Source organism: Solea senegalensis, linkage group LG16 (assembly GCF_019176455.1).
Source record: "Solea senegalensis isolate Sse05_10M linkage group LG16, IFAPA_SoseM_1, whole genome shotgun sequence".
In the NCBI taxonomy this organism is placed as follows: domain Eukaryota; kingdom Metazoa; phylum Chordata; class Actinopteri; order Pleuronectiformes; family Soleidae; genus Solea; species Solea senegalensis.
The window spans coordinates 8,390,639-8,410,990 of NC_058036.1; the positions used below are offsets into that span (position 1 = coordinate 8,390,639).

General features: G+C 41.3%; 1 protein-coding gene across 1 annotated transcript in view; it reads right to left on the reverse strand.

The window, feature by feature from the left end:
- pcnx1 (pecanex 1) overlaps nucleotides 1-20,352 on the reverse strand; it is a 34,177-nt gene that overhangs the window by 7,925 nt on the left and 5,900 nt on the right. The window contains exons 3-24 of the mRNA XM_044047194.1: nucleotides 20,191-20,296; nucleotides 18,698-18,734; nucleotides 16,731-16,796; nucleotides 14,921-16,651; nucleotides 12,459-12,588; nucleotides 10,592-10,785; nucleotides 8,851-8,944; nucleotides 8,401-8,458; nucleotides 7,433-7,653; nucleotides 6,583-6,736; nucleotides 6,363-6,395; nucleotides 5,296-5,467; nucleotides 4,856-4,966; nucleotides 4,217-4,308; nucleotides 3,544-3,653; nucleotides 3,087-3,192; nucleotides 2,888-2,980; nucleotides 2,055-2,205; nucleotides 1,745-1,886; nucleotides 836-1,013; nucleotides 631-739; nucleotides 84-213 (exon numbers count right to left, since the gene is read on the reverse strand). Of these exons, the coding sequence (XP_043903129.1) occupies nucleotides 84-213; nucleotides 631-739; nucleotides 836-1,013; nucleotides 1,745-1,886; nucleotides 2,055-2,205; nucleotides 2,888-2,980; nucleotides 3,087-3,192; nucleotides 3,544-3,653; nucleotides 4,217-4,308; nucleotides 4,856-4,966; nucleotides 5,296-5,467; nucleotides 6,363-6,395; nucleotides 6,583-6,736; nucleotides 7,433-7,653; nucleotides 8,401-8,458; nucleotides 8,851-8,944; nucleotides 10,592-10,785; nucleotides 12,459-12,588; nucleotides 14,921-16,651; nucleotides 16,731-16,796; nucleotides 18,698-18,734; nucleotides 20,191-20,296 (4,218 nt within the window). The remainder of the gene's footprint in view (nucleotides 1-83; nucleotides 214-630; nucleotides 740-835; nucleotides 1,014-1,744; nucleotides 1,887-2,054; nucleotides 2,206-2,887; nucleotides 2,981-3,086; nucleotides 3,193-3,543; nucleotides 3,654-4,216; nucleotides 4,309-4,855; nucleotides 4,967-5,295; nucleotides 5,468-6,362; nucleotides 6,396-6,582; nucleotides 6,737-7,432; nucleotides 7,654-8,400; nucleotides 8,459-8,850; nucleotides 8,945-10,591; nucleotides 10,786-12,458; nucleotides 12,589-14,920; nucleotides 16,652-16,730; nucleotides 16,797-18,697; nucleotides 18,735-20,190; nucleotides 20,297-20,352) is intronic.

Below are 20,352 nucleotides of genomic sequence, written 5' to 3' on the forward strand. Positions count from 1 at the left end.
TACATATATATACATATATACATATACACACATATATACATAGTATTATATATATTGTAAAGGTATATCATTATTTTTCCTACTTGTAGTCTCTCTCCCAGAACTTGACGGGCCGGACGTATGACGTGATGAAGATGGCACTGCCCAGGAAAGGGTTGAGCGGAGTGGAGAAGACTGTGGACACAAGAGCCTGGACAAACAGCATGGCAGAGTCTGCGGGGGCTCAGGTTAAGGACCACATCACAAAATGTGAACCCACTCCGTTAGATTAGGGGATGTGGAATAGCTGCTGATTTACTGAATTGATTCCTAATCATATAAATACATTTTTATCAATGTTGCTTGGATAGGGAGGAGATTTTCCCAGAACTAAGAATGCAAAGTTTAAAAATACATTCAGATGACACTACTGTGACTGTGATTGTCATCACATGACCACTAGGTATAAAACAGACCAAGGGTTGCCATTTTGTAAGCCTGCCCCATGTTTTACTGTTGATATCATTCAGTAGCCATGAAATACTAGGCTTTTTAAAGACGAAAAAAACCAAACAATTATTACACCTCTCAGACCCAGTTCCAACACCAACACTTGTCATTATCAGCTTCACAGAGGCGGCGGAAGGATACGAGGCACAGCAAAGGGCTGAGCAAAGGCGTGGAAGGCTGAGCCCCATGTGATCTGCCAGGGGGCTATGTAGGTGTAGACAAAGTGCAGTTTGTAGAAGAGCTCCCACATCTGTAAAAAAATAAAAAAATAAAATAAAATAATACAATAACAATAACAAACAGCACTTAAATAAACTACAGTAAGTGCACAAATAAAGCCTCTCACCTTGCTGAAAACTATGGACATGAGGAAAAGGTCGAGCAGCAGAGTCTCGGACAGATGGCGGTAGTCGAAGGTGAAGAAGAGGATGGTGAAGAGGATGGTCACATACTGGTAGGTGGGACTGCTGTAAGACGAACGGAGCAGCTTCAAACCTGCCACTGTGATCATCAGAGCTCCAACCCTGGAGAGAAAAAACACACCAAAGTCAGTGTTATTATTTACTCTTACATCATGGTAAGAACTTGGAATATTGACATGTTGTAGAAAACCTTTACTTCTGGTGAAGATATTCTTGTATCTTGAATATTACGTTGACATTTTATGCTGGTTAAACACACCTACCAATCCTATCAAAATAAAAGACCGTTTTACAATTTGTGCCTTTTCAGACTATGACATTTAAAGCTACATTATGCAATCTGTCCACCTTTCATTTTTGCAAAATACACAGAATTTCCCCGTCACTTTTATGATCTTGAGTTTTCTTACGGCTCCTTTAGAACTTGTAAAATTGGATCTATTACTTCTTTTTATATATTTTAAAACGGTGCATCCTCTTATCCTGAGACAACTGGTAATTGTTTAAAATAATCTATTACTGATAAATCATAAACAAAGCGTATTTATCTAAGGTTGATGTTCTACTTGTCAATGTTGCCTTATTACTCCTATGTAAACATCAACCTGCCGAAGGGACTAAAGATGGAAATTAGCCGTAGGCTATAATCTTGCATATTTACATGTCTATGTCCATTAATATGTATTGTCCCTATTTTAAATAAATAAACTCTGATTTTACTTGTTAGAAACGGGATAGTTGACCTCAAGTGTGTTCATCCAAGTAAAAAACTACATTTACAACAATTATCACCCACTTTCTGGTGGGAGGTGTTAACAAACTGGGATTCTCACTCTGTATCGAGCCTCTTGGGGCTGGCGAGCTCTCTGGCGCTGCCGCTCAGCTCGTTGAGGATGACGAGAGGATAGAGGACGTTCTTCTCCACGAACAGCAGCCACACGTGGAGCTTCTCGAACCACATCACGTGAGCCGCATCTGACGGGACACGACGAAACACCTCTTTTTTACACGGCCAGTAAAAATGTATTGCAAGAGACGGTGGAGTACAGAGACAACCAATTGGTATCCGTATGATGCACAGCCGTTATCGCTGACCACACATTAAAATGACATTTACATGGTTTCTGTGCCCCATGGACTTACCCCTGACTTCAAACTGATAATACTCCTTTGTTTTGAGCAGCGGGTGAGAGAAGCAGTACCAGGGCAGCTGTTTGCGGACCTGAGGCAGCACGTAGTGGGTGAACAAACCCACCGTCCCCAGCAGAGCATAGAGGACATAACTGAGGAAAGGCTGAGGGTCACACACACACACACAGTGAGTATATCCAATCTAACATTTAAGACATATAAAGCATAACATAATCTTCACACATAAGAGAGAACAGCGGCTGAACGTGAAGAACTATGCAGTACAGACTGAAGACAGTTTCTCTTCTGCAGACTCTTGCTGTGAGGCTGCAGTACCACTGCTAGAGAGAGAGGGAGACAGAGAGCAGCTCTGTGTTTGTGTGACATCAGAACTTAATTGTGAAAATGTCACTTCTCTACTTGTTTACTGAAGTGGTTTGAGAGTATTTACGTAGACCAAAACAAAGATTTGACTCATTAATGACACTTTTTGTGTGTTGTGATTTATTTACTTGATGATGTATATATTATGCTCCATTAAAACAATTTTTTCTGAACAACTTGGTAAAGTGTGAGCATCTGTATCATGTCACCACACTGGAGACAAGTTATTTTTTATCACTTTTGTGTGTTTATTCTCGACATCTTGACTATTTATTTATAATGTATTTCTATCATGTCAAACAAGTCAAATTGAAATACAGCTGTTTTGGTCCAGAGAGACCAGAGAACACTGCTGAATATTAGGGTTTTTATCAAGATATTTGAAAACTCAGATAGATTTTACATTACAGTCGATCTGTTTCTTTTCTAACGTGTAGAAGTTTGAAAGTATAATCTTTTACCTGCAGTGCGATGAACACTGTGCTGACATGGATGGCAAAGTAAAGGACAGCGATGACCACACAGACAATCAGGTCAGACTGCAGACGCTCATTCTGGAAAAGGAAACTTTAAATTTATCTGATCATTTGAGGTGGGTTTATTCTTCTCTTTATTATCCAGTTCTCGCTTTCATTACATAAAGACTATGAGTTGACTCACCACTGAGGCCCTGAGCTTTTCAGGTAGAGGATCCTGAACCTCAGACAAAGGATCCTCCGGGTTTTTGTCCTTTAAAGTAGGAACAACCTTGGACTGTATGAGCGAGCTGTGAAGCGAGAAGCAAAAATATTAGCCGGTTCAACGTCGTTCATTTTCTGTGGGGTGACGTTTCCCAGAGAGAATGTATAATCCATAAAACACCCGTCATGTAAGCGTGGACATTTTTGAAATGTTTGCCATCTGAGATAATCCACAGCACACACAGGAAGTAAAAGTCACAGATTACACTTTAATATGGATTTCGGGCAGACATGGGTCAAGCAGTTATTAGAAAATACTTTTAGGGTTGTTTTTTTAAATGCCAGACGTTACAGCTTGCATTGGAATCTCACTTTAGTAGTTATTTTTCCATGAGTCATTTGACAAAGCCTGAGACGTTTTTGGGCCGTGAACTCACATGAGGACCGAGGGGTCGCCGCTCTGTCGGCTCAGATGGTAGGACACCGCCACCAAGAGGCCGCAGAAAACGGAGAACAACACGGGGATATGATGGGGCTCCCAGGTCTCCTGGAAGACACAACGATGGGGATTAAATGGATTTTTGATTGATGACAGTTTTTTTTTGATTACACACTGACAAAGAGGGAAGAAGGGGCTTCTTCAATAGAGCAATGTATAATTCAAGTTACAGAATATTCATGTAGTTTCTTCAAAGTACTAGAGCAAGTGATTGTTGTAACATTTATTTTGAATATCTAAAATTTGAATAAATTGAAATGAAAACATAAAACCTGCCAAAAAAAAGGTCCAAATTGAAGAGAATCCTCCATCTATTTTAATAAACTTTTCATATATTAACATAAATTAACAGATACTGCTGCAAAATGCTGGTCCTAAACTGCTGGCAACGTGTCAAAAAGAACTGAAAAGAAAAAAACACACATATTTTCTTGGCAACAGGTTTTTCTCTGATAGCAGCAATTAGCGCAGCTGTAATATTGACTGTGACTGGCGCCGCAGGTGCTCAGCCACAGCGTCCGACAGTGTTTCTGTCAGAGCAGATGTATAACTACAGCGAGACGATCTCAGGATCAGATTGAGACAGAGAAGGAGTCGTCTTTTGCTCTCACCTTCAAAGCGCCGTAGCAGAAGCCATAAAGCAGAGCGACGGTGACGATGCTGCGCAGGATGCTGTACAGCGACGACAGGAGGCTGGTGGAGGCTGCAGAGGGCAGAGAGACGGTGTCAGCAACAACAAGACCACTGGTTTATACACTGAGCAACAGTGTCTGTGTATTACATGCATTAATGACAAATAATACAATTCATTTTTAGACCCTGTGTTTAGTGATGCATATATGTGATATTAAGAGATTTCAGATTTTACGGTTTTCTTTTTTGTAATTTATTTTTTATAGACATTCAGAATCGGATATTCACATCCGGTATAAGATATATGCATACATCTTACATCTGTTGTCTGCTCTAAATGTCCAAATAATACTCTTGGTTTATGACTAAATAAAGAAAAGAAAAACACACAACAACAACACAACTATGTACAGGTAGGGAGTGATCCTTTCCGTACAGCAGTCATTGGTTTCGTTTTTCTTTTTTCAATATACTAAGATACTGAGTATTATATTGGTTCATCCCTCCATATCTATTTTCTTTTTTTTTCAATAAAAAGGGCTCAAATCCACCAAATTTGACTAAATCTTTCACTATAAGATCGTCAAATGAAAGTCATGTGACCCAGCGTCGCTCACCGTTGCCTCCAAACACGTGGATGTCCAGCTGCTCAAAGAGGTACATGACGAACGTGTTGACCTGTGGCAGCAGCCCCATGAAGAAGATGATGGGAAAACAGAGAGTGAAGACTGCGGGGAGACGAACACACACACACACACACACAGTGTTCAATTCGCCAGATATCACATTAACGTGGTTGTTTACTGTTCTGCATCGAGCGCACTAATATTATTAAGACATATTGGAGCACAGCAGCGGCTGCAGTTTGATGTTAATATCCTCTCAACAAATAAACACCGCTTTTAGCTCAGAGAGTGTGGCAGTTAATACTTTGCTGATATCGCGTGGTGACACACGTATCTTGTGTTTCATCAATGAGAGTAAATATTTAGCCGAAGCTTATGTCACGAGCACAACTTATGCCAGAAATTCGTTACATTCAGGTGCTTGTTCTCACCTATGATGAGGTCTCTGGCAGAGGCGAGCAGCAGGGAGCTGGTGAGTGCCACTCCGTACAGGGTGAACCTTGACGAGGTGATTCTCAGGCTGCAGTCGTGAAGAAGCCAAATGAGGCCGCAGCACAGGCAGAAGTAGACCGGCCTGCTGTAGGCTATGATGCGATTATGGCCCTGCAGGGACAAGGACATGATGTTCAGTGGGGTTTATTACAGAAGTTGGACTTTCTAACTGTGGCCCAGTATCACAGATCATGTATATTAAATAATAATTAAAATAATATTAAAGTTTGGATGCATCAGTGTTCTTGATGGCACTGTTTTATTTTTAATAGTTTCTACTGTCTTTATTGTTCTTTTGACCTTGAAATCTGACTGGGATTGTTTGACATCAAGTTTGGTTGAGCTGTGTGTGGTCCTACGTCTTTATATATTGTGTTTATTGTGCTTCTTTAATTGTTTTTTATTACCAACAACTTTTCCCTTGAGGGGCAAAAGAGCTCTGAACTGATTTGAAAGCCCGAGGGTCAGTGACACAGGTTTTAATAGAAATAGCATGAAGTGAAGAAGAAGAATGCACCACAGCCTGGCTTTTTCACCAGCAGTTCACGCACCAACAATCAAATAAAATAGATAAGAAAAATGTTTTCGACAGGGAAAGGGGGGGAAAGGGTCCTCAAGGTGAGATGAGGTGAGGGGAAGGGAAGGGAGAGGTTGGACAGATACAGACAGAGAGTGAGCAGTGGTCTACACTCTGGCCAGCTATTTAAAGCTCCAGCCTGCAGCTGAGTGGAAGCTGCATTAATAAAAGACGCCGTTTCAGAGCGGGCCAATGACGCGAGGGGAGGAAAGGGAGGGCGCGAGCGAGCGCACAGACCCACAGGGGAAAAAGCTGCATCATTTTCAAGAACCACAACGGAGCAAAAAAAGAAAGAAAGAAACACTGAATAACAAGCATCGGTCAGATTAGAGATGAAAGGAACTCTCTTTTTGTTGTTTTTTTTTTCAATTTCACACTCACTGATTCTAAATGTAGGTCATTCACTTAAGATGAGCAGTAATTACTCACATGTCGAGGAGAAGAGGAGTCTGGCTGTACACTCTGTCAAAAGAAGAGAAAAACAAAAGTGAATTGAATGATATTTCTTGATATAGAACAACATTACTTATATTCTTAGTTCATCCCAAACATTTCAGCATTAAAAAGTCCCTTTAAGGCGCAGTAGCGCACCAGTTACTTTCTGTTTGGTGCCATGAGGTCACGTCTCACCGTTGTGCTGTTGACTCACCTTTAGTAAGGAATACTGGCAACTAGCAATGACAAGGCAAAACTGAAAGACCCAGATGTCAGTGAAGAAGCCGTGGACCATCAGCACTGAACCCAGAAAGGCCACCGTGACAGCCAGGGTCACCGCCAGCACGTTCTCTAAAACCTCCCGGTTCCTGTAACCACAGAGGAGAAGAGGCTGTTTTTCTCTCTGAGAAATACCGTCCAATACCAAGAGAAGACAAAAAGTTGTTTTAAAAAAAAAACATACAGAGACTGAATTTCTGGAATTTGTAACCACCGACATGTTCTAAAAATAGACACTGAATTCACAAATGTCAATAAAAAGGGAGCATCTGAGAGGGACTAAGTGTTCCAGAGTCTGGTGTGAGACATGAAAATGATCAGTCACTGGATTTTAGCGGGGAGAACATTTTAAAGTTGACAATTTAAATAATGTTCAGGAGGAAAGTAGGTTGTGTGAATTAGGGCAAACTAAAACGGAGTCACACTCTCATCAAAAACACCTAAATTAAATGAATAATGGATGCCACAGTCTTCAGGTTTCCTCCCTGAGGCCAACCTGGAAGTAATATTATACTGGATAAGCACCAGGGGGCGACTCCACTTGTAAAAAGAACTACGTTTGAACTTTTCACTTGATTTACTCACTAAGATCTGAGTGGTACACTGGCACCAACGCGCACAGAATCTTAAAATCAACTCTCTGTCTCTTGTAGATGTGCAGGACTTTCTTCTTGGAGCCAGTGAGACGCCCTGAAGCTGCGTTTTGAATGAGCTGCAGCGCAGACGAGGCCAACAAAGTGACTGTCTCCTGCATTAAGAGGAGAAACGAGGTTTCCAAACGTTACCTGTCAAACAGGGCCAGCAGCGTGAGCCGGTCAAAGTGCAGGCCGACCCACAGGTAAGGGAGAAGCCACAGGCGGTAGTACTGCCGGGTTTTGCCTGCCACGGCGGCGGCGGTGGCGGGGTCCTCTTGAGCCAGTGGTGCATCCTGGAGCTCCGGACTCAAGTCTGTGTCCTGCTGCTCCAGCAGCTCTGGGTCCATAGTCAGCAGACGGTTCAGACGGATCTGAGGGAGAGACGGAGAGTCAGATCACGAATGTTACACTGCAAAAAATTCATTTTCAAAAAAGTCAAAAGGCAAACCTGAGAAATTGTTAATAGTAGTTATAGTTAGTATAGTAGTATAGTTAGTAATAGTTAAAGTGAGAAAGACTCATTTTTACTTGTTTACATTTAGAAAGCTAGTTTTATTTTCTTACTCAGTTGACAGATATGTCATTAAACAAGGGAATTTCAGCTTATTTACAGTGAAGGGTTGCACAAACTCAAATAATAATACGTTTTTATTCATATAGCACTTTTCGCTAACTCATAGTAGCTTTACATTAAAGGCAGAACTTTGCCAAAAGGTAACGACACACTGAAGTGACAGCTTGAATTACAATAAATGCAGAAATGTCCCTTGTGCTGGTTTGATTTGGCTAAGGTAGATAATTGTTTGTTTTCAAATATGTATAATTTTCTTGGTAAGACAAATTGCAAAAGGAGACATTGCACTTGGATTTAAATAATTACGTTTACATCTATTTAAAATGTAACTCGCTTTCAGATTTACTTATTTCAACATTCCAGGTAGTAAATGCTGTCTTTGTTTAAAGAAGCTTTCTCTGTCACACTCTCTCTTTTAAATAAAATAAGGAAACCCGTGTTATTTGAGTGGAAAATACTCAAAATAATGGGGAAATGTGAAAAGCAGACATGTTTCTGTCCTGTGTTTTCCTGCATGACCACAGCTCACTGCTCAAATACTCACCAGGTCATGAGGGTAGAAGCGAACTGAGGTAGAACTGGAGAGGTGGGAGTCCGTGTCCCTGCAGGGCAACAGACAAAAATGAGACCGCAGATGAAGGAAAAGCATCTGCTGCGCATTTATTTTCCAGGTGAAACTCAGCACAACAGCCAAAATGTGCCATCTTCTTCATGTCACTTTTTCATCGAATCATTTCATCAACTTTATCGAATAAATGGAAACACACTAAACTCATTTCAAATCATGGCTCGCAGAAAATGATGGCGTCAACACACAAGAACAGCAAAAGAGATGATAACAGCTGATTAAAAAAATACTTTTCATTTTATATTGGTTTTAAAATACAATTTAAGCTTAAACTAATTTTCTTTAACGTTAAAAATATGCTAATTTAAGACTTTTTAAAAAAAAAAAAACATCACACATCAGATGAGTGATCAGTTTGACACTGACCATATGTTATTGGAGGCTCGTCTGGTTGCAGGTTCAAAATTGACCAGTGACATGTCACATCCAGCGGCCTCGTATAAGGACGGCGTGAGCTTTCCTGGGGGGGAAAAAAATAAATAAATAAAAACAAGACTCGGAAAAGAGAGAAGCGCAGTAAAAATTTTCATTCAACTGGACATTTACAGGCAGGGAATCAGATGCTTTGGCAACACTATGGTGTTCACCTGAGCTACTGGGCTTTATGTGCACTTGCCCACAGAAGATATACTGTATAAACATCAGTCATTTCCTGCTCGTCTTGAAAATTTTCCACTGTATTTCTGTTGATTCTGTGAAGCTTTAACCAAAATTTGATCCTGAGATATAAAACTCGACTTATGAACACAAATCCAACACAACAAACTTGACGTTAAAGGTTTCGAAAAATCTGTTTCAATAAGACAGGCAGGGCACTGTGAGCACCGAGCGCCTGCATAAATAGAGCTCTTCACCTATGTCATGTCTTGATGTAAAAACCACATTTTTAAATTCTATACGACTAATTTCTCTCCTCAAATGATCTGAAAACTGCACGTTTCATTCTTTTTTAGTAATGAACTGTTTCAGATGCATGTTGCCCAGCCAAGTATCACCCAATAATATCGTCCAGTCTGAAGAAACAAATAATGTCAAACAGGAGAAAAGGGATACGTTTTTAAATATTGTTTTTTTTTTGCATATAATCCTCATTTTTTTATTTGTGGAAATGGTGGATTATTGTTTTTTTGTTGACGGGGAGATTATTTAAAAAATTATCAATTTAATAGAGCACCTCTACTTATTCCAGCATATCTGTACAGCATGACTCATTGTGCAATGCTTTAAAAATGATGCTTTTTGAGACTGAGGAATCATAATGACATGGGTTGCGTCATTTATTCGAATATTAATTGGTGACTGAATCACTCGCAAAGTACTTTGATAATTGATGACTCAGTTGGGGTGTTTTTTTATATATTGAAAAACAAGTTCTCTCATTTTTCAGCCCCTTAAATGTGAATGTTACTGGTTTCTTTGCTTCATATAACAAAGAAACCAGTAAAACTGAATGATTTTAGTTTGCGGACAAAACAAGACATTTGAGAACATATTCATTCCAAAGTTTGGGAAACACCAATTAACTATTTTCAACATTTTATGGACCAAACAACTAATCAGTTATCCAACAAAATGTTAGTTGTAGCCCTAAACAAGTGATCATGCAGATAAGGAATGATTAACACACATTTGTGTCTCAAATTATCAGAAGAAGGGCATCACACACAAGCAGCTCTTACAAAACCAGTATCATTTCACAATTATGTGCATCTGTGTCCTCGGGACATCAACAAAACATGTTTATACTGTATATAAACACCAGTAGCAAACAATGCTCTGCTGTCACTTCTGCCGTGACCAAAACATCCACATCCAAGGGAGGTCACGTCCTGGCTGCTGACACAATATCACAGATTAATGGAGCATGGATAATTGCGCTTAGCTTTGACTCACTGCCGTTCGGACAGACAGTCAACTCCAACACTGGTCTAAATTCTGTAACTGAGCTCTCTTCAAACATCTGCAAACCATCAAAGCCACTGCAGCAACAGTCAAAGCAAAGAATATAAAAGCAGAACAATAATGAAGACTATCCGATCCACTTTCCCCTCAACAACCAGTGAGAAATCCCTCCATCCTAACACCTCAGCTCTCGTTTGCTCCCTACCAAAGTCGTCCTGCAAGCTGGTGGCGCCGACAGTTGAGCCCTTGTCCTGAGAACCCTCCAGGTGTGTGCTTCCATTCCTGGCCAGCAGGGAGGCGCTTGTGCTCAGCACAGTCACCTGAGACGGGGTTCGGGATGGCTGACTTTTCACCTGGGAAGTAGAAGGCTGGGAGGCCTGGTTCAGAGCCTCCTGAAGACTGTTGGGAGGAGAAGAAGGGAGAAGAGGGGGAGGAAATGAGAAGAGGTGAAAGGTCCTGGGGGGGGGAGAGTGGTACTGTTGATATGAATCACCACAGAGGGAGGGAGATGAATTAATGTCACATTATGGGGGGATATCTCCACATGCTGGTTGCAGGTCATTTTGATTATTTATCAGACGTCATGGCAAGACTCCGTCAGTTTCCCTCCATCTGTATTATTTCATTGCCAGCACAACCGAGTTATCTGGTGGCCGACTCTCAAAGACACTTTAGTGCTTATGTTTCCAATGTGACAACCCTTATTTTTGGGAGTAAATGCAGCAAAATGCCCTAAGAAGATGTTTCCAATGTTTACATCGTACATAAATGGAAAAAAATATGTATGGCTGTATCTGTGCTTTCTTTTTATTTACATTCAAAAATAAAATGTTTATTTACTTATTTAAGGTAAATAATATTTAAGGTAAACTTGGAAGTGAAATTCAAGTCTCACTGAGATTTCCATGTCAGATTAGATTTCCACATTTTATTTTTGAATATAAATTTTAACACTTACTGTTCACATTAAATGCAAATATTAGTGTCCTATAACAGTCTACCTATTTTCTTTTTACCCATCAACACTTCAAAACACTTGTTTCTCTAACACAGACAGACCTTGTTGATGATGTGACATGATGTGCGTACAATACAGTTTCTAACTAACTGTATGTACCTACAATTATGTCAAATTTAATAAATCCCATTAGTGTTGGATCAGTGTATTAAGGTATTTAATCAAGAGAATAACACACACACACCATGTTCTCGTTAAAGCTATTGCTGGAAGGTCACAATAAGTAGTCAAAAACTGCAGTATATGCAGTACTGCACTAAGAAGGTCAAAACAGGAAAACAATTTAGCTAATTTAATGCTCCTTGGCAGACTGCATGTTTGTTTACCTTTCTAAACATTTTCAAGACTCTGAATTTAACACGTGTCCCTCTCGTCTTAAACAGCAAATGTTAAATGCCAACTCTGACCAAAAAGGAGTTAAAGTTGACAAAAAGTCACTAAAGTGGTTCCTGTAAAGACAACAACTGGAATTAACAAAAAAAAATCACATTCTTAGAAATGTATACAAAAAGTAAATAAAAAGTAGAAATCTAAATAACATGGTGTAAAGACAGGCACATAAAACTCAACTGAAAAGCAGCCTGGGAGTTGAAAACAGCAACAATGCAGTAAATTCCTGTGGTTGAACACTGCAGACGTTGACCTTTTGATTTTTCTTTTTTTTTAATCGTCGTTTTTCTCCCTCTCTTTAGAAAGTTTGCTTAAAAAGGGCAAAGCAATTTGATACAGCAGCACGTCTATATTATTGAATGAATCACACACACTTCTGAGAGGAGATGCTATGAGCGACACTTAGATTAATCAGAAGAACTTTGTGCTTCCGAGTATGAAAAGTTTGAAAATACGAGACAGTATGACAACAGGATGAGAAGAGTGAGGTCTTGAGAGGAGAAGGAGGAGAACCAAGGATATCACATGCAGAGAGGAGACACCCATCCTAGTGAAATAGATGATGCCTTGCTTGATTTGGGGCAGGAAAGAGCGCCACCTGGTTACATGCTCATACCAGGCAACACAACGACAGAAAAGACTCCCAGCTCCATGCATGGCGTACCTGAGAGGAGATCCAATGAGGGAGGTGGGTGGGGTGGGGTTACTCCCTGCGTTGTGTCGCCGCCGAACTGCCTGCCGGCGAAACGTGCTACGCTCACGCCGAAATACGACCGCCTCCTCGCTCCCCGGGGCTGTTACAGTAAGAGACATCAGTGGATTTCTTTTTCCCCTTTCTGTGGGAGCTTCATGTGGACAATGGTAGCAGAACATAACAACCCCATATGATATGCTGGGGTTCAACTACATTTTAAAATACTCAAGCAACAACAGCGATTACCAAATCTGCTTAGTGTAGAGAGTCGCCCCAAGATGAGATCAACCATTAAACGGACAAAACAACACTGGAGCATGATGTAAAATATTGGTTTCTTTGTGAATAAAAAAAAAGTTCTGCCCACATCTGTCTATTTTTTGTTCATAAAGGATGCTGCTTGTGAATAACTTGAAAGTGGGTTATGGATGATAGGGGACTGCATTGACACTGTGGGAAACTGAGTGCTTTTAGTGCAGATTTGTACACTTGGAACAGTTCCTCTACTTTCAAACATGGTGCAGATCACTAGACTTGGACTTAACAGCTTTATTTGGTCTGGTGTCAATGGTAAGTCATGGTGACATGGCTGTACTTGTGCTTCTGTTATGCTGCATTTTAGTATAATAACGTCATTGTTACTTGTGGCCACATCACCTGGTTACATACAGGCGTTAAATAAGCTGCTTTCAGACATGAATTCTAGAAAATGTCCAGAAAATGTGGTTAGTTTCGGGCATTTCATGGATTCTGCCGAACACATACCAAGAATGCGGCAGGGAAATCTCATTTTCAGGACAGCATTTTCCTGTTGTATTTTGTTCAGAAATGTGACTAGGAGGCAAATTACAAGAACATTTCTAGCTTTGTGGAAAATAATCCCAGGACAGGTACAGACTGCTGAGAGCAGATACAGTCTTCAGCTGTGGTGACTTTAGCACTGGGCAGACAATAGCTAAGGATTAGCGAATAGCTAAAAGAAAAAGAGACTATATTTAGAAAACAAACAGGTCTACAAATAAAACCAAACGTGTGTAGCTCTTATGTAAGCCGTGTGATAGAAAACAATGAACGGTTTATCACGGCCACTTACAAGACCATTAACTTGCAGCTAAGGGATTTAGCAGGCTGTAGCTAAAGTAACCTAGCTAAATTTAGCTAACACTAAAGCTAGAATAGAATGTCAAAAATAAAAGTGTATTATATTGGGACTGGGACGGGGCGACTTTGGTTACTTATTTTATTATGTGGTATTTATTCACTAAAAAATACTAAAGGCAGCTGCGGCAAATTAAATCAGCACAATAATTTCATGAGGTTTAAAAATTTGCAGAGAAACATGTCCAACAAATTTCCACCAAGAAACCACAACTTCAAATATTGGTTTGTGTCCGAAAACTCCCTCATATATGTGACCTAGACGACTTGGACTTGGGTAATTAAAAAAATAATGTAACATTGAGAAAGAGAGGGGGATAATAAATGGCTAATTAAGGGATGTTTCTGGTAAACGACTGTCATGTTCAGGCATATCCTGCTTCTAATAGTGTCTATCCCAGAGTGAAACAAGAAACAGGAGGATCATAAAACGTGTTCACAACACACAGAAGCCAAAAAACAAGAACCAAAACAGATGGGAACTTTGTAAAAAAAATAAATAAAAGACAATATCCAATATCCAGTTTGAAGAATGTGGGGGAGGAAGTGTGTATGTGAGAGCTGCTGTTTGTCTAACCTCAGAACAAAGCACACACTGTGCCATCATGCTAATAGTGATCTATGCAGGGAACACCATGCTTTGGCTGGGATTTTCACTTCATGGAAACTCACCATGGTTACACTGAATGAGCAAAGCAAACAGCACAGCAAGCACACACCTTTTCTATTACCAAAACTGCAACCAAAACACTGACCCTAAAATCAAGTGTCCTCAAAACAGATCCTTTGAAGGTGCGAGGACCGGCAAAAATGTCCCCAACATCAAAACATCCAAAATTATACTCTTGCAAGGGCCAAAGATAGGCACCCAATACATTTATTATTATTATTATTGTTGTTATTGTTATTATTATTATTATTATTATTATTATTATTAATAATAATAATAATAATAATAATAATAATAATAATAATAATAGTAATAATAATAATAATAAAACTGGTAAATGTGTGTTTGACGCAAATTTGAAGCATCATTTCGCTGTTCAAAAAAAAATTCCAGACAAAAACCAGACAAACAGTGTCTGTGTTCTTTCAGCAACCACTTCTTCTGATAATTCTCTTGTACTTGTTGTGAATGTGAATCAAAAAAAAGGTCATATTAAACAAACAACAACAACAACATACTATGTGGATTAGTCATCAAACACAAGCAATAAAGCAGACAGAATGCAGTGTGTGCAGTATGTTGGAGTGCTGTGAGTGGAACATACCCCGCAGGGAAGCAGCAGTGGCGTCCTGAGGCTCAGTGAAAGCTGCCTGGTTGGGCAGACTGTTTCTGGAGCGGGTTACTGACTCCAGCTGGGAGGCCCGACCCAGCAGGGATGCTGCATCGAGGACTTCCCCTTCTTTGGCTTCCAGGTCTGACTTGGAGGTGGTGAGTGGCCGTGGTCCAGCTGGAGCACCTAGGCGACTGGGATCATTAAGGCAGGCAGCCGTACCACTGTCCAAACTCAATACTCTGGCATGTGTTTTGGCACTGCCTGTGCTGGGGGTACGGCGGGAGGCACGTCTCCTACCTCCTACTCCTGCCTCAGATCCTGTCGTAGCTTTCACTGTGGAGGAAGAGGAGGAAGAGGCTGCACCGCCTCCAGTGTGCTTGGCTTTCAGGGCCCGGTAGAGGCCCTCCGGTGAGTGGCAGGAGCGGGAAGTGGTACTAGATGAGCTGTCTGTGCTTAGGTGGTTGGTAGAATGAAGACTGGAGGCACAGCTGAGTTCACTCTGATCACTGGAGTCCTCCTCTCCACCTCCAGTAAACACAGCACTACAAGGCTTGGCCATGCTGCGTTTAGACATGTAGTCCCGGTGACGACTGGCGTCAAAGCTGCTTGCCCTTTTCTTGCCAGAGCGCCGGCGTCCACTGCGCCCCGTTGACAGGGAAGAAGTCCTCTGAACAATGTTTCCTGACTTTGGTTGAGCGTCCACGTTCACTTGCTCCTGCTCTGTTGCCGCTACATCAGTTGAGCCATCTGCTCGGGTCCTGATGCCAGGCTCTTCCTGGCATCTTCCAGGTTCTACGAGCTCTTGGACTGCAGCTGATGGTGTGTCAGCAGGTTGTTTAGAAGTCAGCTCATTGGCATGCGGGTTTTTATTGGCCTCCCTGGAAGTAAGTTTGTTGAGGCCTCGCGAGCTAGCGCTGCTGAGGCTCGTAGTCCTGCCATCTGCAGGAACAGATACGGCATCTCCTCTGTTCCGTACGCGTTCATCCCCTGAAAGAGAGAGCAGGCTCTCCACGTGTGTAGAGCTGGTCTGCTCACTGTGAAAGCTGCTGACAGTGCTGTTGGTGTCCCTATCTGTGCCACTGCAGTAGCTCTCAGTGGAGCCACTACTGCGAGTACTCAGGCTCCTCAGGCTATCAGCACTGCGCTCCCCTCCCTGGGACTTCCCTCCTCCACTGAAGCCTTTCCCACCACCACTTACATCCACTTGGTACAGTCCTGAGCTACCTTCCCCTGCTTCTCTAGAAGCTGAGCGAGCAACTCTGCATAGCTCTTTGTGTTTGTAGCAGTCTATTCCAGAGGTGGAGGGCACAGCCTGGTCCTGCTGGTACGGCTGCTCGGACACTTCTCTGTCACACACCACTGGCCTGTATGGTCTGGCAGTCTCCAGCTCACACACAGGGTCCAGGCCGCCTCTTCTAGGCGGAGGGTACAGAGCAAAGTCTGGTAAAGACGGGTCAGGAAAAGCAGAACCCGCCGAGCTAGAGGTTCGAGGTAGGCCCCGAGAACGGAGCTCTTTCCTAAAGGTCTGAGATTGCATGGATGCGTGACTGGTCACCTCGGTGTCACAGGAGGAGTGCGACAGGCTGAAGTGGTAAGCAGCAGAGTTAAACACATCAGCGGGCTCCCGGGACAGCTCTGAAGGACACAGGGACGTTGAAGGCTGCAGTGAGGCGAAGGAGTCATTGGGAACAAGGCAGTACAGCTTGGCATCCGACAGCAGATCTAAATGGACACCAAGAAACGTCTGAATTAATAAGGTGTCAAAATACAACACTCGCACACACACAAATGATATGTTTACCGTGATCATGACTACAGCTCTCAACAAGAGTCAAACTGATGTCATCGGAGGTTTTTCCCACATCTCCTGCAAAAAGCAGAAGGAAAGAACTTCAGATTGGACAGGTTTCAAACCACTACTCTTAGCCTCTATAGCAAAGAGTACAGAAAAAAACCCTGCTATCTTCTAAGCAGCAGGGGTGTATATATTTCTTCTATATATACTAATTGTGTTATAACCAATTCCTCGTGTTAATGAATGCAGGTTTTTATCTGCTTTGGCTCTAATCAGCATGAGAGAGATGTGGGGGAATGTAGACATATCTTCTACGTCCGAGGTTTTAATTTGATGAAACAATGAGGTGTTCCTCACAGGCTCCTTTAATGCCCTGATGGCTACATGAGATAATGTGTAAAACAAAAATGGAACGTGTCCAATTTGGATTGAATTTTGCTGGAGTCTGTGAGGGACATTTTGAGTAGATGGAACCAAAGAGGAGAAAACGAATAAAAAGCTAAAGCCCAGTAGAACTCCTGTCCTACTTTAGACCATTTCCAACCACCAGCTAATTAGAGAACACGCTGAATTATTCAGACAATGCAGCTGCTTCGCTCTAACGCTCATGACAGTAAATCCAGAGTAAAGCTACAGGTTCAATTATTGTGTTCTTCTCAGCGGCTCAATCAAGAGTTCTTGAAGAATTGCTCCCATGCTGCATCTTATGGTGTTCTACGTTTTTTCCCCCCTCACACTCAGCAGTGCCCGTCTAAAGCTGCCTCATCTGTTGACTATTGAGGTCAAAGCAATGCTGAGTCAGACTTCATCTCCTGTGTAGATGGAGTGATCACGATCACAGATGTGGTGATTCCAAAGACAAGCGTGCATACAACGAGCTTTAAAAAGGCACAGTTCTGGTCCTGGTTTTTTGGGATTATTTTGAAATTGGGATTGTGACGTACGATTTACGATATCAAACAGAATTTTCTACATAATTATTCTCATTTTCATTTGAATAATACATTTTAAATGATTACTGTGTGATATTTGTGCAGATCTGTGAGGAACAAAGATGTTTTCTTCAGTCTATGGAACATAATGTGTATAGGTCAGGACATTATTTAATCTAAAATGATCATTTGACTCGACTATTTCCGGTAAGCTGTCAGCCAACAACGCAGGGATGTATTGTCAGTGTCTGCAGAATTACCATGAGCTTTTAGTGACAATTAATAGAATTTTGTGGGGGATGTAGCAGTGCTCGACGTCCGTCTTCTTACGATACTTAAATTTAAATGCCTTTTTCATTTTATAGTTCATGTTGATTCCCTCAGGGCTAACTACTAAAACTGCTAAAAGACAATGTTAAGATTCTCGATCTATATTGGACATTTCAAACACTAATTCTACCGTAGAAAGTCCAAGTTCCCCTTTAACGACAACTCACCACTATTTTACTAGAAGTTGGAAGTGACGCTCTGTGCAAACAGTCAATTGTGCTCATTTGGCAGACATTGAGGATAAAATAATTATACTTACATAAGTATACAGTGTGTATACAATTACCTGATTGCATAAGTGGGTTTTCATAAGCCTAGAATTTATATTTATATCAGGAGCTGGGTCAGCTCCTGTTCTTACAGTGGGGCCACAGGGTTGCTGTAGTGGTTAACCCGGGTTAGAACAAGCAATTTGGGGATTAGGTAAATTGGTCACTCGAAATTGACTGTAAGTATGAATGTGAGAGTGAATCTCTATATGACCCTGTGACGGACTGGCAAACTGTCCAGGGTGTACCCCGCCTCTCGCCCCATGTCAGCTGCAATTGCCCTGCGACCCTCCTGTGGAGAATAATGTACTAGAAAATGGATGGATGGATGTTCTTACAGTAGCCCACAATGGACAAATGAAACATAGACTATCCAACACACTTGAAATCATTTGAAAAAGTATTTTTGTAGACACGACAAAGTATGTGCAGTCATTGTTACCTTTGGCAACTGTTGTTCTTCCGTGAATGGACATAATCTGAAATTAAATTAAAAAAAAAAAAAGATAAGTCAGCTCAAGTTTGTCTTTTGAAAGCCTTTGGTCCAGACATCAAACATCTCATCACAGAGTAGAGTTTGGGCTTCCCTTCCTGCTCGGCACAGAACAGCTGAGCGCAACGTGCCGATTGATTAGTGAACCAAGGACACACAGTGCACCCATGAGGATTCAGGGGTTAAATATATCTCACAGAATAAAACGGCGACATAACATGAGCTGCCGCATGTCATAGAGATCGTATGTAATCGAATGAAACCCTGTGTGTTCGTGGGGCATTCCATCGGAGGTCGCAACTGGGATTAACGACACCTTGGTGCACTGTCAGAAGCCACAGATTAACAACTCGGCACCAAGTGCACGGATAAAGATAAATTAACACTACTCTGTGTACAACTGACTAAATGTGAAACAAATAAGACATAAGTGCAATTAAGTGTGTTTTTTCACTATTGATGCAAGCGGTGGCCGTTTTGGAATCCTATGTCAGGGTTTGTGCGGTTGCTCCAGAAACATAAGCTCCTGGGGGGCCCTCATAGGGAATGACAACATTTCAATGTTAACCAAACACATTTCAAATTTCTAGCCAATCACACAAGGTTCTACCCAGATGAGTTTGGTGTGGAAGCAGAAGGACTATGTCTTTATAGTCCTTGCTTCATCATCATTTTCATTTTAGAATAGAAAAAGGACCTTCTCACGCACAGAAAGATGAAAATAAAGTAGAGTTATCAACTAGAAAGTGTTCATTTCTTTTCAAATGTACTGTCAAAAGAAAATTCATTATATGTACAATAGTATATAGTCCAGACAAATGTAATACATATACAACAGATACTGAAGCCTTTCATTTTCACTTTTGATAACTTCATTAAATGATCAATGGATGATTTGTGTGACTGCCAAATTAACCCCAGTACCAGCTGATCATTTAAAATCTATATTAAAAGGGCAGCCGCAGGTGGTAGTAATGCAACGGGACATTATGCAAAAAAGCAAAAGCAAAGAAGAGTAAATACAAAGCCAGTAAATGTAAACAATACTGGATTAAGACTTTCAACGAAGCTTCAAAAAGAAAGAAGAAAATTGTATCTGACACTTTTGCTAAACAACAAGTTTTTCGTGAGAAACACTGGATGTTTATCACTATTGTTTGCTTACACGGGAAGTTCCACAGGGAGTCATGCGAGCCAAAACATTGCAGGACCTCACACTTTGCAGAAACAAGATGGACAGTAAATTAAACAGACACTAAGTGCAGTGCTGGTCTGAACCAGGAGGCTAACTACTTTGGCACATTTCCCGTCTTTTATTTGAAGAAAAAAAACCAAAAACACACATTTGTCTTGCTGAAAAGAAGGAAGAGAAGGGGGTAGTTGATTTAAACGGGGTCGTGTTACTGGATATTAAGTTTACAGCAAACCACTGCTCTGCTCACCTGCTGGTTAGACTCCATCCCAATATAGGAGTTCCTAGAACTGCAGTCCACTGGAGGAGTCTCTTGCCTGATGAAATCTGCCATCTCGATACCCCCTCCAGGATCCCTGCACACACACACACACACACGTATTAGTTACAGGCACAGCGCACTCCCATCTTA